Genomic DNA, 17,352 nt, shown 5'->3' with positions numbered 1-17,352 from the left:
CATGCATTGGAGAGGGTCCAGAGACTTACGAGAATGATCCCAGGAATTATTAACATATGATGAGCGGATGGGGGGGGGGGGGGGGGGGGGGGGGAAGGAGAGGGGTTAAGGGAAATTACTTAAAATTGGAGAATTCAATGTCATTCAGCACCATTGGGTTGTAAGCTACCCAAGTGGAAAATGAGGTGCTGTTTCTGCAGGAGGCAGCCCTAATGCAGTCTTTGATGTTGCAAAGGTTGGGGGAGAAAAAGGTTGGGGAATGATTTGGAACAAGGGCTGCCAACAAAATGGCACAGTGTGAGTGCCTTTGGCTACATCTTCGAGTTGAAGAAAGCGAGAGGAGTCAAAAGAGAAGTTGTTGAGAGGAATTGATTGGGTCTCTGTTCAATGAAGAACCAGAGAGCTCTGTGAACTTCCTGGTAGGGAATGAAAGTGTAACAGAGCTGCATGTCTATGGTAAAGATGAGGTGACGGGGGCCAAGGAATTGAAAGTTATTTAATTGTTAAAGAGCGAGAGTTAAAGTGTTAAAGATGAGATTGGTAATAGGAGATGGTGGCATGATGTTCATCCATGTAGAAGGGTCTCGACCCGAAACGTCACCCATTCCTTCTCTCCCGAGATGCTGCCTGACCTGCTGAGTTACTCCAGCATTTTGTGAATAAATACCTTCCATTTGTACCAGGATCTGCAGTTATTTTCTTATACTCCATGTATAGGGAGGTATGCGAGAGGTGACACAGCACAGTAATTAGCTGCAGATTTCAATTTAATTCAGCTCTAACTTCATGAATAGTTTGCATACTCGAGGTCCGAGACACCTACTATATTCTATGTTGCCAAGACCCTAGATATTCCATTTACCTCTCTTTCCTCCTTTAAATCTAATCCTCTGACCGAGCTGTGGGTCAAACGCACCAATATCTACCTCGGTTACTCTGCTCGCCGGTGTTTGGCCTTGGATGTCTTTGTTGTATGAAGTGATCGAGAGAAGTGGTTAGTTTAACGGGGAGGGTGAGGTAGCCTGGCTGAGTGAGGCTGGGCCGAGACTTGGAGGAAGATTCAACAGGCGTCTGCCTGCGGCCTTCGCCCACAGCCTTGGTGCTTAGGGGAAACTGCTGCATTTTAAATGCTGCTTGCTGCATTACAACGTTGATAATACTCCCCAAAATACGTTGGTGGCCGTTAAGGGCTCTGGGAAACTGTAAGAACGGCACAAACACCTGTCCTGTCAGCCCAGCACCGGCTCCCCGGAACCTTTCTCCCCGGAACCTTTCTCCCCGGCCCCAGACCCTGCCCGCTGCCGGCAGCTCCGGAGTGAAACACACCGTGCGCGGTGGCGGTGTCGGTGGCGGCGACCCACCGGCTGTCAACATGAGAACCAACAGGGTGTATAAACTGTGGATCCACAAGAAGGGCTTCGGGGGCAGCGGTGAGAATAAAGAGGCGCCCATCCCCACTGTTGATGTTGCCCGCCCGGTCAGAGAGAGCGGATCGAGTGTAGGAGGAGAAGTGTAGGAATGGCTTGGCACATAAGGACTGAACAGGGGGGAGGGAGAACATGGGCGAGTGAGGGAGATGGGTGCTTTTGCGGCTGAGTAGCAGGATAAAGAGGGGGGGGGGGGGGGGGTTAGGGGCACAAGGCCATTTCCTGACCTGGGCCAGGGAGGGATGCGGCTGCTGTTCTTCCCTTCCCAAACCTTGACTTTTGCTTTTCACCATCTGTGCTGCCTTTGTGCTTTGCCATCAATCCTGCCAGGCTATCTGACGGTGCCACCAACCCTGCCATTGACATCATGTTCCCTGCAGAGTCAACAGCCTTCTGGACACCCGTGGCAACACCACTTGTCCCACTGGTGTCTTGCTCCAGCCACCTGCACTGCTGCCAATTGTATTGCTTCAAATTTATCTCTGTGGCCAAGTGTTTGGTGATGTCGGTTCTTTACTTTGTGGTTAACGTATGGTGATGTTGATTCTTTACGTTGTCACGTGTACCTTGATGCAATGAAAACATGATTTATGTACCAGGCTAATTTCATATATGAGTATGTCAGTAGTGCAAGAGAATAAACAGTATTATATCAAATATGCAAGATATCTAATCCCCAGGGACAACATATATGACTAGAGAATTCCTTCTGCAGTTGTACAGGGCCCTGGTGAGACCACATCTGGAGTATTGTGTGCAGTTTTGGTCTCCTAATTTGAGGAAGGACATCCTTGCTATTGAGGTAGTGCAGCGTAGGTTCACAAGGTTAATCCCCAGAATGGCGGGACTGTCATCTGAGGAACGATTGGAAAGATTGGGCTTGTATTCACTGGTATTTAGAAGGATAAGAGGGGATCTTATAGAAACGTATAAAATTATAAAAGGACTGAGCAAGCTAGATGCAGGAAAAATGTTCCCAATGTTGGGGGAGTCCAGAACCAGGGGCCACAGTCTAAGAATAAAGGGGAGACCATTTAAAACTGAGATGAGATAAATACTTTTTCACCCAGAGAGTTGTGAATTTGTGGAATTCTCTGCCACAGAAGGCATTAGAGGCCAATTCACTGGATGAATTTAAAAGAGAGTTAGATAGAGCTCTAGGGGCTAGTGAATATGGGGAGAAGGCAGGCACGGGTTACTGATTGTGGATGATCAGCCATGATAATGAATGGCGGCGCTGGCTCGAAGAGCCAAATGGCCTCCTGCACCTATTTTCTATGTCTATGTTGAACATGAATACAGATAGAATCAGATCCTGGGCTGCCCCTTATGAGCTGGAAGTGAAACTGTCACAATCCATACTCCCTTCCTGTCTTCCCTTACTTTAGAAACCAAGGTGTCTTGCTGGGCAATGGTTCTGTGGCCACCAACGATCAACCAACCATTAGATGTCTATTTTTTTAGGTGTATCTCTGAAGGGATGAATACCACAAGACAGTTTTACCATGGCGATCACGGAGGTCTATCCATTGCATACCCATGAGCTGATGAGTGAATGGCACATCTTGCTGGTGCCGTTTAATCTCTCTGGCATTCGGGGAGCTGAATTGAATAGAATCATTGTTTGAAGGTCGGATAATGTCACAAGGAACTATAATCGAAAGGCAGGAGAAAAGATAAAAAAGTGGTGATAGTTATGGGGCAGGGTTGCTTTCAGAATATAATTAGAGAGCTCTTTCCCTCCAAACATTCAAATGGAAATACTCAAAACCACAGATGCTGTGATCTGGAGCAAGAAACAAACTGATGGTCCTGATACAGGGTCTCAACCCGAAATGTTGACTATGCCCTTGCTACCAAAGATGTTGCCTGAGGCATTGAGTTGCTCCAGCAGTTTGTTTCTTGCTTTAAATTTGTTACCTGTGAACTGATTGTTAAGCACTGTATGGAAAAAGTGTGATGAACTGAACAGATGCTATTTTTTTCTTGTTGTCTTCCTGTTTCCTTTAGACTATGAACTGATGGTGAACCCCAAAGTCTTCCCTCAGGTGAAGCTGGGTGATATTGTGGAGATTGCGTACATCAATGATGAGTACAGGTTGGTACCATTTTAAAGAATTTATTTAAATGAGTTTCATTGGTTCATTTTTGGGGATCTGAGCAATACTGGCAGGGCCAGCATTTCTTGGCCTCCCAGCTGCCTGTGGCAGAGTGGCCTCTTGAACCACTGGTGAAGTTCGCCCCACAGTGCTGTTGGGAAAGGAGTGCTATGAGTTATACTTATTAACAATGAGGGAATGGGGATATATTTCCTTCTCAGGATGGCATGATACTTGGAAGATGATCTTTTCATGTACCTGCTGCACTTCAATGTTAATTCATTGAATACCAAGGAAAGATGATCCGATTTTCTTTGTTGGAGATTTGATGACCATCGTGAAGCTCTTTTATGGAACACATGTTACTTTCCACTTATTAGCCCACGCTGGCCCATCAGATTAACCCAACTGTTAACAACACCACTTCTCAACCTCAATTGAAGGAAGGTTTAAGCACCTGTGGATAGTCAGAAGACAGACACAAAAAGCTGGAATAACTCAGTGGGTCAGGCAGCATTTCCCGAAGAACATATATTGGTGATGTTTCTAATCAGAACCCTTCTTCAGACTGATTGGGTGGGGGGGGCTGGAAAAGAGGAGGGGCAGGACAGAGCATGGCCATTAATAGATGAACAGAGGCATGGGTATTTATTTCACAAAATGCTGGAGTAACTTAGCAGGTCAGGCAGCATCTCAGGAGAGAAGGAATGGGTGATGTTTCGGGTCAAGACCCTTCTTCAGACTTCTTCAGACAGAGGCATGGGGATTATTCGATAGGTAGATTGTTGGATGAGGGCCAGAGTTGAGACAAGTGTGGGCTTGAGAGGGTAAGGAGTTGCAAATTGTGAAGCTCAGGAATAAAAAAAATTGTGAAATGTGCATGTATCGTCAACAGTTCAAGTGGAGGGGGAGGGGTGTGGGGAGGGGTGTGGGGAGGGTGGAAAACTGGTGGGAGGTAATAATCACCTCAGAGACAACACGATTGGTAACCTAACCACTACATCACCACTGCACCTCTGGTCAGGACTGTGCCTAAGTCAACTATGGGAAATTTGTAACTATTTGGAGGATTATTTTTTTCTGATTCATTTTTGTTTACAATTTTAGCAGGTAATGGGTAACTTGCCGCTAAGTGGGGTGATGTAACTATACTGCCGGTGTGACAGCAGGAATCAGCTCAGATATAACTTCCACTACTTGTCATGAAGGCCCAAGCATATTTTCACCACAAGGAATAATTTTAACATTTAAATCTGCTCCACGATGCCATCAAGAGTCAGCTGTTTTTGTGGGAGACTTCTCATAATCCCATTGTTAGGGGAGACAGACTGCATTTAAATTTCCCTCTCAGTGGAGCTTCCCTCTGTGACAGTGGCTGGGTCGTCTCTGCTTGAAGTCATCATCTGGCAAATACATGTCACTCAATGATATCACCATAAGGAGAGTATAAAGCTGTGATGTTTGTGGAGCTCGCTGTGTGCACGTTGGTTGCAGTGTTTCCTGTCTCACAACACGAGCTGCACCTCAAAAGTACATTAGTGCCTGAGAAATGTTGGGATGATCTGAATTGATGAACAAATTCATTTCCTTCAATTTGGCCTACAGACTGCCGGCCAAACTTCTGTAAATTGCCCCTGAGTTGTGGACGAGACCAACCGAGTAAAGTGACACTTTCCCTTATTAATTACAGTAATTTGTCTGCAGGCAGATTTATTTCCAGGGAAGGGAAAATAAAACAGTTAATTTTAAAGCTTTGTAAGACTTTTTGAATCCATCTGTTGGAATGTTTTACCACAATAACAATGTTTTCTTAGATTGCATCTGTTGAAGTCATCTAGGGGTGAGGGTGGAAGTGGGGTGGGGAAGGGGGATATTGGATTTGGTTTATGGGGAATCCTGCAGGTACAGGGGATAGCCACAGGAGTGCAAGGTAAAGGATCCCAGGAGGAATTGAAAGGACCGAAGTCCAATGATCTACAATTTTATCTATATCACAATATAGGGAGGGACCCCCATTCAACTCCCTTCTTCCTTCTCTTCTGCTTGTTGCTCAATACATTTATTATCTCTCTTTACAGCCCCCTTCTTCTGCAGGTGAAATCTTTGAAAGAAGATCTGCAGAAAGGTAACAACTTGAATTATTTTGCATTGTTGCTGTATAGGTTGGATTGGTGGGATTTAGTATTTAAAAACGATTGTAAGGTGTCATTGAAATTGCTATCAACCATCTTATGATACTAAGTAATGAAGGACATTATGAAGTCTGATCTGCGTTTGGACTATAAAAAGAAGGAAGTCCTCCCTGGTTTCTGGGTAATCTCTGTACAACCACTATGTGCAGCTGCTGCATTTTTGGAAATTTGGGTTGCAAAGGTAGAAGTTAAATGGGGGGGAGAACACATGACGGGGCAAGCTTGATGATCTGTAATATTGCACAGAGCATCTTCCATTTATATTGTGCTCAATGAGCAGAGAAGATAGTCAGCTTTTGAAGATGTGGTTGACTACAGTTGGAAACCAAGAACAAAAGTGCTGGAAATATGCAGGACGGCAACAGTATGTGTGGGAAGAGAAAAATACATGGGATGTTTCAAGTTAATGCCCTTTCATCATAACTGGGAAAAAGTCAATGAATGAATCAACTTTTAAGGTGCAGATAGAAGTGGGAGAAAAGGAAAGAACAAAAATAAAGGACTGTATCGGGATGGAAGGCCAGCTCTCCAATTGCAAGCTCCTCAACAGGAATTATTTTCCTTCTCACACTCCCAAGATATTTTAAATATTTCCCCAAACTCTGTCTTCCCAGAAAAGGCTTTCTCACCACTTTTCTCTTTGTTCTCCGTGACATTGTTTTGGTTTTGTTTTGCTCTCCCACCTCTGATCTTATTCCAGTGCCTATGTGCAGAAGGTTAACTCATGCTGTTTTTGGGACATTGCTCAGAATGATAGGTTTATATATTCACAATATATTCTTCCATCAAATGTTGCTGTTGTTGTCATTATTGATCAACGTTTAACTTTAGACGTTAGAGATACAGTGCGGAAACAGGCTCTTCAGCCCACCAAATCACCCCATGCACTAACATTATCTTACACACATGGAACAATTTTTACCAACGCCAATTAACCTACAAACTTGTACGTCTTTAGAGTGTGGGTGGAAACCGGAGCACCCAGAGAAAACGCACGTAGTCACAGGGAAAAGTACAAACTCCATACAGACAGCACCTGTAGTCAATATCCAACCCGGGTCTCTGGCGCTGTAAGGCAGCAACTCTATCGCTGTGCCACTGTGAGAGGAAGATTTTTTTATTTGGGGGGGGAGCTTAAATTACATTTAATTTAATTTAACGATTCTTTCCTTCTTGGTTCTTTCCTTCAGAAACTATCAGTGTAGATCAGACTGTGGCCCAGGTGTTTAAACTGCGAGCTTACCAGGATGTCTATGTGAACATTGTGAATCCTAAGGTAAGGGTCGTGTTTGTTTGTTTTTGTATATTTCTTACAACGTAGAAGAAAGCCTTTTGACTGATCAAGTCAATACTGGCTCTCAGGATATTCACATTAATGCCCTTCCCCACTTGTTTCCTTGTAACAATTTTCCCTCACATTTACACCAATTCCCCCCTGTATTCTACCACTCATCTGTACATTAGATACAATATATTTACCGACCCACACTTGTTTAGGATATGAGTGGTGATTGATCACCCTGGGGAAACACATGTGGTCACAAGGAGAACATACAAATCACACAGGCAGCACCCGAGGTCAGGAAACTGGGCCACTGGAGCTGTGGACAGCAGCTCTATTAGCAGTGCAACTGTGCCACTCTTAATCACTTCAAATCTATCCATATCCCAGAGAGCTCCCAATTGAGTTTCTGTGATCCTTAAGCAATCCTTTATGCCACTTGTCCAGAGTTTTTGCTGGATATGCTGAGAACTGGCGAGAAATGTGCAGGTTCTCTTTGTTTGTGAATAAGCTGAGTGTTTGGTCACTTGAATAGGTGAGTGTTTGCATTCAGCTTCTCTTGCCGAGGCCTCCGTAAGTCAGATTACCTTCGGCTCTTGTCCGGAGATCCTGGGAATGGCCCAAAGTCCATTGCTGAGATAGAAACATAGGAACATAGAAATAGGTGCAGGAGGAGGACATTCGGCCCTTCGAGCCAGGACCGCCATTCATTGTGATCATGGCTGATCATCCACAATCAGTAACCCGTGCCTGCCTCCCCATATCCCTTGATTCCGCTAGCCCCTAGAGCTCTATCTAACTCTCTTTTAAATTCATCCAGTGAATTGGCCTTTACTGCCTTCTGCGGCAGAGAATTCCACAAATTCACAACTCTCTAGAGAGATTGTACTTGGAAGAAACCCCAAATATTAATGGAAATCACCCGAGAATGCTGGGTGCAGTGCCCGATTTGCCCCGAGCATCTCTCTTGTTTTTGAAGGTGTTCCTGTCAGTCAAAGCAGCAATCACATGCCTCCACGTGTTCCCATGATCAACTGGAAGTCAGTGGCATGAACACTGTGCGGTTAAAACTTTTGGCTGGAATCGGTGAGCTGCTTGTATTTGTGACTCGCAGCCCTTGAATCCTACCCTTCCTGTTGAGGAGAGCAACCTTTCTGCAGTCAGCACCTGGTTCAATGTCCAAACCATTCAATAGACAATAGACAATAGGTGCAGGAGGAGGCCATTCGACCCTTCGAGCCAGCACCGCAATTCAATGTGATCATGGCTGATCATTCTCAATCAGTACCCCGTTCCTGCCTTCTCCCCATACCCCCTGACTCCGCTATCCTTAAGAGCTCTATCTAGCTCTCTCTTGAATTTGTTCAGAGAATTGGCCTCCACTGCCTTCTGAGGTAGAGAATTCCACAGATTCACAACTCTCTGACTGAAAAAGTTTTTCCTCATCTCAGTTCTAAATGGCCTACCCCTTATTCTTAAACTGTGGCCCCTTGTTCTGGACTCCCCCAACATTGGGAACATGTTTCCTGCCTCTAACGTGTCCAACCCCTTAATAATCTTACACGTTTCGATAAGATCTCCTCTCATCCTTCTAAATTCCAGTGTATACAAGCGTAGTCTCTCCAGTCTTTCAACATATGACAGTCCCGCCATTCCGGGAATTAACCTAGTAAATCTACGCTGCACGCCCTCAATAGCAAGAATATCCTTCCTCAAATTTGAAGACCAAAACTGCACACAGTACTCCAGGTGAGGTCTCACTAGGGCCCTGTACAACTGCACAACCAGATGTGGAAGGACTGCTGAGCTTTGATCCCTTCTGCAGCTTGCGGGTTGTTTAACTCGGTTGCATATTGTTCTACATTAATTATAATTAACTGAATCTTGATAAGGTTTTTACTTTTGGATTTGCCCTTCCTGTTAATATTTCCTTGTGCTTTCTGTCTGAATATTGAACAGGATGTTACCCTGGATTTGGTGGAGCTGACGTTCAAGGACCAGTACATTGGGCGCAGCGACATGTGGCGGCTCAAGAAGAACCTGGTGCGTGGCTGGAAATCTGATCAGCAATTTGATCAAAATGGAGCGTAATGAGCTCATATTCTTGTGGCACCGTCACGCTTGCTCTTAAACCTCTGTCAACCTATTCCAAGCACATGAAGCTTCATAGAGGCAAGAGAAGGCTATTCAGCCCCTCGATCCCAATCTGTCATTCAGCCCATTCCTGGCTGATTTGCACATTAACTCTGTACGTGCACTGGTCCCTGCACCTCAGGGAACAACTGCTGATCCGGCTCTGGGATCTTCAATTGATTTCTCCAGCCTCGACCATTCTTTGGGAGAGGTTCCAGGCTTCCAGGGTGTGGCTTTGATGCCGGGCTCCAGTGTGGTTGTTCTGCAGAGCCCTCCGGTTCACGGAGCACTGCTTGCATGCGTTCAGGTGGTTTTGAGGGTGAATCTCTCTGCAGAGCTGTTGGAGCTGATAGTCATGCAGGAAACTACACTGGATGTCCTATTTTTAAAAAGGAAGGGTGATTTTGAAGAGTAGTTTCCATGGCCTTTTCTTCAAACAGATAATTGTCCTGTTTCTGCACCTCAGAAACCAATACTGCAGCCTGTAAGCAACCTGTGATGTGCAGTCAGAGTATTCACTTTGAATGCAATGTACCAGGGATTTCAGTACATTGGACAGTGCTGTTGGTTTGGGACCACAACAGTGTGAAGAAATTAGTCATAGTGATATCCCTCAGGTAAATTCATGAGACCCTAGGCATGGAACCAGCGTAACAATATCTAATTGTATTGAGATGTAGTTGTTGCTTACACCCACACACCGCACTGTGCAGGTAATCCACACTGTGGTGATGTTCTCAGTGGGTAAGAAGCAGGGACCCAGACATTCAATGTCCAGATATTTCTGATAAACTTTAGAGTTAATATGAGGTAATTGTTTATTAAAATTTGTGACTGCTCTTTGAAAAACCTATCCATTTTTTCCAGGTTAACACCTGTGCTTACATTACACAGAAAGTGGAATTTGCAGGAATAAGGTCAGATTAATTTTTTTACTTTGATCAAGTGTTCAATTTGCCTCAATAGTTCTGATTTTGCTTGGAGCGTTGAGGTATGGTGCTATCGATTGTGTCTTGCCTTGTAATATTGCCCTTCTTTCCTGTCCCATTCCACTCCTTACAAAGAAAGACAATGTTACTAATGTCCCAGATGCAGGTTTGTGCAATGGAGAGGAGTGGAAATGGAATGGCAACTAGGGAAAATATTGAAGTGATATGGGGAAATCCAGAGAGGTAGAGCCATGCTGGATTGTGCTCTCAGAGAGCTGGCACAAGCACAGGGCTGAAAGGCCACCTTCACTGTCTGCTCTGATGGGAACTTCATTTGCAAATAAACCCATTATGTCTGAGAAAGTTCATGCCTTTATTTGGATTCTCTCAGAGACACCACACTGTTTCCTCCATTCCTGTTGAGAATTATTTAATAATTGCTAGAATGCAATTATCACTAGCTAACAGTGTGGTTATTTTCTTTCCCCTAGGGCGCAAGCAAGTGAACTTTGGGTTAAAGGTGAAAAAGTTACCTGTGGATATATAAGTGAAGATACCAGGGTAAGAATGTATCTATGACCTTGTTATCTATCCAGTGGGCTGTGTACTCAGTTGTGGAAGCTCCCACCACCTCATTAATGGTTACTGGGATCCAGTCATGGAAATCTTTGTTCACCCCTAATTAATTTGTTGGGTGGGGGGGGCTGCAGGCTTGCATTGCTGAGAGATATTTCATACAATTGGCTGGCTGACTGGGTTATGTAAAAGGATGTCAAGAATTAATTGTATTGTTTTGGAATTGACATTACAAGTAGGTAAGGGCATTAAAGGACAATGGGCCACCAGTTGCAAGTTAGTCGATCTAAACCTGGAACCATTAATCTCTGTAATTCAGTATTACTCTGTGTAATACCTTCATCCGCTGACCCAAGTGGACTATAACGTTCTTTTTCTAAAATGACATGTTTCTTTTCTGGATAGATTGTGGCAGATGATTCTGTAGAATTGGATTAGCCTCCCCACACTTGGTTTGGTGTGCCAGGGCGTACAAGGTGGTGTTGCTGCTGATGGTGTGTGCAGCAGCTTGAGGGAGTTGGGTGTTGGTTGTTTGGAGGCAATGGTCCACAGTTCAGTAGTAATTCCAATAAAACCAAAGGAAGGCATATAAAGGGCAGAACTACTGGGGAAGATTGGATACAATGTAACATTTTAGAAGCTGTAACAATGCGAGATTAGTGCAGGAGATGGAGAATCATATCTATAAAGTTTTATAAAGAGGGGGATCGCTGGCTCCGAGTTTTGCTTCTGACAACATTATTGACTTCTGAATAAATTTGGATTTGGCTTTCTTGATCCACCCAGAGATCTGCTGGACTTGGCTGGGAGAAATCATTGGAATGATCTCTGCTCTATGACTGGGTCTTCTGAATCAGACTGGAACCGTGGAGTGGGTTAAACATGCCCTTGATATGCAATTAGCCAAAGGCAGCCACTGCCATCAAGCTCATGCTCCCTGACTCAGCTTCAAAGTCCAGTTCCAAACGTGGGCTTGGTGAACTGTTGACACTGGCGTCCAGTCTGGAATTGCTGCAGTCGGACTACTATGTGACGTAAGGTCAACAAATCCTCGCAAAATTGCGATAGGTTTATTACTGTCACGTATACTGAGTTACAGTGAAAACATTTGCTTGCGATCCAGTCAAATCATGCCATACATGAGTACAATCAAGCCATATACAAATACTGTACAAGATGTAGTACAAAACAAAAAATACCAAGAGGGCAGACTATAGTGTTGCAATGTGACAGCTGCAGAGAAAGTGCAGTTAAAAAAGTACAACGGTTGCACAGAGATAAACTGTGAGATCAGGACTACACTGTTAGCTTGTCAGAGGTCTTTTCAGTAGTTCAATAACAACAGGGAAGAAGCTGTTCTTGAATCTAGTGGTGCATGCTTTCAGGCTTTTGTATTTTCTGCCTGAGGGGTGGAGAGGAAATGACTCGGATGTAAGTGGTCCTTGATTATGTTGGCTGCTTTCCCTAGGCAATGTGACGTGGGGGAAGTCTGGTTTGTGTGATGGGCTGGGCTGCATCAACAACTCTGCAATTTCTTGCAGCCTTGGGCAGCACAGTCACCAAACCAAGTGGTGATGCAGGAGTATCTCAGTGGATCAGGCAGCATCTCTGGAAATGGAGGACATGGATAGGTGACGTCTTGGGTCGGGACTGTAGAAGGGTTCCAACTTGAAATGTCACCATATGAAAAAGGTCCAAACATGATAGTCTCCTACCCACATCCTCCAGAAATGAAACCTGAACCACTGAGTTATTCCAGCACTTTGTGTTTTATTCATGTGGTGATGCATCCAGATAAGATGCTTTCCACTGTGCATCTATATCACCAACATTTCCCTGCAAAATCATTGCATTTGCACAGAGAAAGAGTTTTGGGGAAAGTGTCTTAATTATGATGTAACATTATTGGTGTCCATTTTAAAGGTGGTGTTCCGATCTACCTCTGCAATGGTTTACATTTTCATCCAAATGAGCTGTGAGATGTGGGACTTCGACATCTATGGTGAGAAAATGTACACTGTAGTTGGGAAATAAATGACCGCTGCATCTATAGAGAATGCAGTTTAGGATTTTTGTTTCATGATTTGTCTTCTGAGTAATAATGCGTCAGGAGAGACAAGGAACTGCAGATGCTGGAATCAAGAGCAAAACACAAAGTGCAGGAGTAACTCAACAGGTCAGGCAGCATCTCTGGAGGGAATGGACAGACATCATTTCGAGTCCAGCCCGACCTGAAGCGTTGTCAGTCCATTTCCTTCACAGATGCTGCCTGACCTGCTAAGGTCATCCAGCACTTTGCTTTGCTCAATAATGCTTCAATGAACACGAAAGTCACTTTTGCTGTCTGACTGTACTTGCATTGACTCTTGCTTCAAAGTAATAAGCAAAATAATAGCCAAAAGCTTGTTAAATGGAAGAGCAGTGTTGAGGGGTGAGATGAGCTTTTCTGTTCATTATCCAAGTTTACAGGCGTGAGCATGTTATGTATGTGGCACTGTGCTTTAATCTTGCTGAGACAGCCCTGTAAGGTCAGTTGAAAGAAAAAAAAACATAACTGGGCAACTGAAAATTGAAGATGAATGGGACTTTTTGAAATCCATCGTTCTATAATATATAGGTTCTATTATGTCTTCCTTTCTCAAAATTCAATTGCTATAAAAGTATTTCCTTTTTTAGTACAGCATCTGTAAGCCAGTCTCCATCGTGCTTTCCTTATTTTGAGTTGTTTGTCATGTCATCCCTTGTGTGTTCTGCAGCCGTGCTACGATATCTTTGCTGCTGCTGCTTCATTCCGAGGAAAATTAGACATTTAAATGTTTGTTTAACCTGATGCCGCTTTTTCAAGTGCACAAATATTTCTGAAAAGATTTTGTATTTGTGTTGTTTTCATTTATATTGCGAACAGATGGGCAAAGAGTAGTATTGCTGTTTCTACAGTAATGCTGACAGGCCATTGACTACTTTTAAAGGAAAGTTCGCTTGGGTTATCGTGCACCTCTCATTATAACTGGAGAAACACAGCAAGGTTCAGATGTTCAAACCAACGCTTCACTTTCTTAACCACCCTGTCATATATTTCTCTTCATTTAGGTGACTTGTACTTTGAGAAGGCTGTAAACGGTTTCCTTGCTGATCTCTTTGCCAAATGGAAGGTAAATAAAATAAGGGAAAGACAAGAGTGTGGCAAAGATTGTGCAAGGATTTGGTTGCGCATCAAATGTGAATGCTGATTTTAAGCTAGTAATGGATAACGGTTGGCGGATGTGGGGTTTGTGGTTTGTTTAATTCCTGCCATTGACTTATAACGCTTGGAAGAAGCACTGGACTATCCCATAGTCTATAGATAGAATCTATTCTGGCTTGGGGACCTTCGTGTCCATCACCAAGAGAGGGTTGGTTCACTACTTGTAACCAAGCTATGAAGGACATGGCTGCCAGGTTGCATCTGGAGCAGGTAGTGGGTCAAAGAAGCACAGGAGATCTTGACCGTGGGTTCACCAACTTACCTGTGCCAGATACATCTATCCATGAGACCATTACATGGTCCATTGTCGAGACAAAGGCCTATCTTCACACCGAGGACACTTTCCATTGACTTGTGTAGGACTACAATCGTGCTAAATGGGATAGACTCAGAACAGATATGGCAGCTCAAAACTGGGCATCCATGAGGCACTATGGGACTTCAGAAGGAACACTAACATGCACCACCACAGTCTGAAACCTCATTAAATATTCAGCAATTATTTCACTCTACTAATAAGCCAGGGGATCACCAATGGTTTGTTGAAGAAAGTAGAAAGGGAGGAGCAACAGGTGGCAACCTGGTCAAGTTGAAACACAGAAACTTGTGCTAAATAACAGATAGGCATGCAGTAGATGGAACTAAGTGGCTTCATAACCAGAACAGGTCAAAGTTCTGCAGTCCTGTAATGTCTAGATTTGTGAATAGTCCTGAGCAATTAAACAGCAACGAGAAGTGGGAGGCTCCAAGAATGTCCTTGTCCTCATTGTTTAAGTCCCACGATGTGGGCACCAAAAACAAGGCTGAAATATTTGCAGCCATGTTTGACCAGCAGTGGGGAGTGGATCGTGCACCGTGACTTCTTAAGGTTCGTGCCAACACACAAGCCAGTCTCAAGCCACTCCACATGATATTAAGAAATGGCTGAGAAAACTGACTCCAGTAAAGGATGTGGGGACAATGCAACGTTCCAGCTATAGTACTGAAGACCTGCACTGCAGAACTAGCTGTGCAAGTATAGTTATAACATGGGCAACTACCCGCCAATGTGGACAATTGCCCAGAGATGACTAGTTCACAAAAGAGCAGGACAAATGAATGAATGAATGAATGAATGAATAAGTTTATTGGCCAAGTATGCATATACAAGGAATGTGCCTTGGTGCTCCGCTCACAAATGACATCACAAACATGCAATTAACAATTAAGAATAAAGCATAACCACATCAAAACAATAAGGATATAACATTACGGTCTAAACATGTGGATGAAAATAAACCAGAGCAAAAAAGAGGCTACAGACTTTGGTTATTTAGTAGAACTATCACTCGTGGAAAAAAACTGTTTTAATGTCTAGCTGTGGCTGCTTTGACAGTCCGGAGTCGCCTTCCTAGTTATTTACAATATACATTCACAATTTAGACGAGGGAATTAAATGTAACATCTCCAAGTTTGCAGGTGACAAAGCTGGGAGGCAGTGTGAGCTGTGAGGAAGATGTTATGAAGCTGCAGGGTGACTTGGATAGATTGGGTGAGTGGGCAGATGCTTGGCAGATGCAGAATAATGTGGATAAATGTGAGGTTATCCACGTTGGTGGCAAGAACAGGAAGGCAGATTATTATCTGAATGGTGTCTGATTAGGAAAAGGGGAGGTGCAACGAGACCTGGGTGTGTTTGTATATCAGTCACTGAAAGTAAGCATGCAGGTACAGCAGGCAGTGAAGAAAGCTAATGGCATGTTAGCCTTCATTGCAAGAGGATTTGAGTTTAGGAGCAAGGAAGTCCTACTGCAGTTGTACAGGGCCCTGGTGACACCGCACCTGGAGTATAGTGTGCAATTTTATTCTTCTAATTTCAGGAAGGACATTTTTGCTATTTTAGTGAATACAAGCCCAGTCTTTCCAATCTTTCCTAATATGACAGTCTCGTCATCCTAGGGATTAACCTCGTGTATGCACCATTACAGTGACAATAAAGAAAACTTGATTTGATTTGAGTTACTTGCTCAGGCTATTCTGACAATAGGTTCTCTTGTAAGTTGCACTCCATCCAGACTTAGAAATTTCTTGGTAGTTTTTCATTGTTGAATAGTATAAATTCTGGAACTTTTTCCGCAACGCCACTGAGGGAGCACCTTCTGCAGTAGGACAGCAATTGTGAAAGCAGTTCACCACCACCATCACCACTTTAAGGGTACTTCAGTCATAACACAAATGCCCAGATTCCAATAAACAATAAATAACCAAAGAATGCAATTTTCATTGTATTTCTTCCCACATTTGGATGATTTGTGATTATTAATCTTAATCTTTTGATAGAATGGAAAATAAACATATTACACTATATATTTTGTTTAATTCAGTTTAGTTCAGTGATGCGGCATGGGAACAGGCCGTTCGGCCCAGCGAGTCTGCGAACCCTGCTCACTAACACTATCCTACAGACAATAGGGACAAATTACAATTTTACCAAGCCAATTAGCTGACAAATCTGTATGTCTTTGGAGTGTGGCAGGAAACCAGAGCTCCTGGAGAAAACCCACGCAGGTCACGGAGAGAATGCGCAAACTCCGTACAGACAGCTCCTGTAGTCAGGATTGAACCTGGGTTTTTGGCACTAAGGCAGCAACTCTACCACTGTGTCACCGTGCTTCCCAATATATCGCAATTTATATCACAATATGGATCGCCTATCAGGCAAGACAGTTTGATCACAATTTCTTCATGTTTTATTTTCCCTGTTCTTTAATTTTAGGAGAAGAATTGCAGCCACGAAGTGACGGTGGTTTTGTTTTCTAGAACTTTCTATGATACCAAGTCAGCGGGTGAGTTTGTCCTTTAATTTGCCAAAGAGGGGCCTGATGACAACCTCAGTAGGATCTGTAGAAAATACAATATCAGGTGGAGGCCATTTGGCCCATCATGTTTGTGCAATTGGAAAAGAGCTTCCCGGGCGAATCCCACCTTCCAGGACGAGGTGTGCATCTCAGCAGGTTACAGCCCTTCAAGTGCTCATGCATGCATTTCTTAAACGTGCTGATGGTTTCTGTCTTGCTACCCCCACCAGCTACCACTCAGCTGAGAGAGATCCGTTCCTCTTGTTTAATCTGTGTAGACACCTCACAATTTAATCCATCTCCACTAATTCTCCCCCAATCTTTTCCCTAGCAGTCCAATCTTTCTTCTCAGCTACAATTTTCCATTCCTGCAATGCCTTGTAAACCTCCTCTGCACCCTCTTTAGTGCAATTACACCTTTCCTGCAATGTGGTGAACAGTACTGAAACACTGCTATTGCACACAGTTCTAGCCTAACTTCCCCGCTCATAAATCAAAATACCGATTAACAGGATTTTATTGAACTGTCCTGCTACCTTTTAAGGACATATATTCTAATATCCTCCTTATTTGTCCAGGTGATTGAAGAATGATGGTCAGGGACTCTGAAACATTTACCAGCCTGAGATATAT

The 17,352-nt window shown here is 43.8% G+C and overlaps 1 protein-coding gene across 8 annotated transcripts in view; it reads left to right on the top strand.

Moving 5' to 3' along the window:
• Positions 1–1,308: 1,308 nt before the first annotated feature.
• depdc5 (DEP domain containing 5, GATOR1 subcomplex subunit) overlaps positions 1,309–17,352 on the top strand; it is an 84,236-nt gene continuing 68,192 nt past the window's right edge. For 7 of the 8 annotated variants that reach the window (XM_078421296.1, XM_078421293.1, XM_078421292.1 and 4 more), the window contains exons 1-10: positions 1,309–1,430; positions 3,438–3,525; positions 5,605–5,651; positions 6,909–6,994; positions 8,960–9,043; positions 10,001–10,050; positions 10,554–10,623; positions 12,562–12,640; positions 13,729–13,790; positions 16,638–16,707. In XM_078421296.1, coding sequence (XP_078277422.1) covers positions 1,373–1,430; positions 3,438–3,525; positions 5,605–5,651; positions 6,909–6,994; positions 8,960–9,043; positions 10,001–10,050; positions 10,554–10,623; positions 12,562–12,640; positions 13,729–13,790; positions 16,638–16,707 — 694 coding nt within the window. In that variant the 5' untranslated portion in view covers positions 1,309–1,372. Of the gene's footprint in view, positions 1,431–3,437; positions 3,526–5,604; positions 5,652–6,908; positions 6,995–8,959; positions 9,044–10,000; positions 10,051–10,553; positions 10,624–12,561; positions 12,641–13,728; positions 13,791–16,637; positions 16,708–17,352 lie in introns of those variants that run through there. The other variant, XM_078421298.1, reaches the window with a different exon arrangement.

The sequence above is a fragment of the Rhinoraja longicauda genome, chromosome 25 (genome assembly GCF_053455715.1).
Source record: "Rhinoraja longicauda isolate Sanriku21f chromosome 25, sRhiLon1.1, whole genome shotgun sequence".
Lineage (NCBI taxonomy): Eukaryota > Metazoa > Chordata > Chondrichthyes > Rajiformes > Arhynchobatidae > Rhinoraja > Rhinoraja longicauda.
Note: the sequence above shows the minus strand (reverse complement) of the source record. Positions and strands in the feature narration are given on the sequence as shown.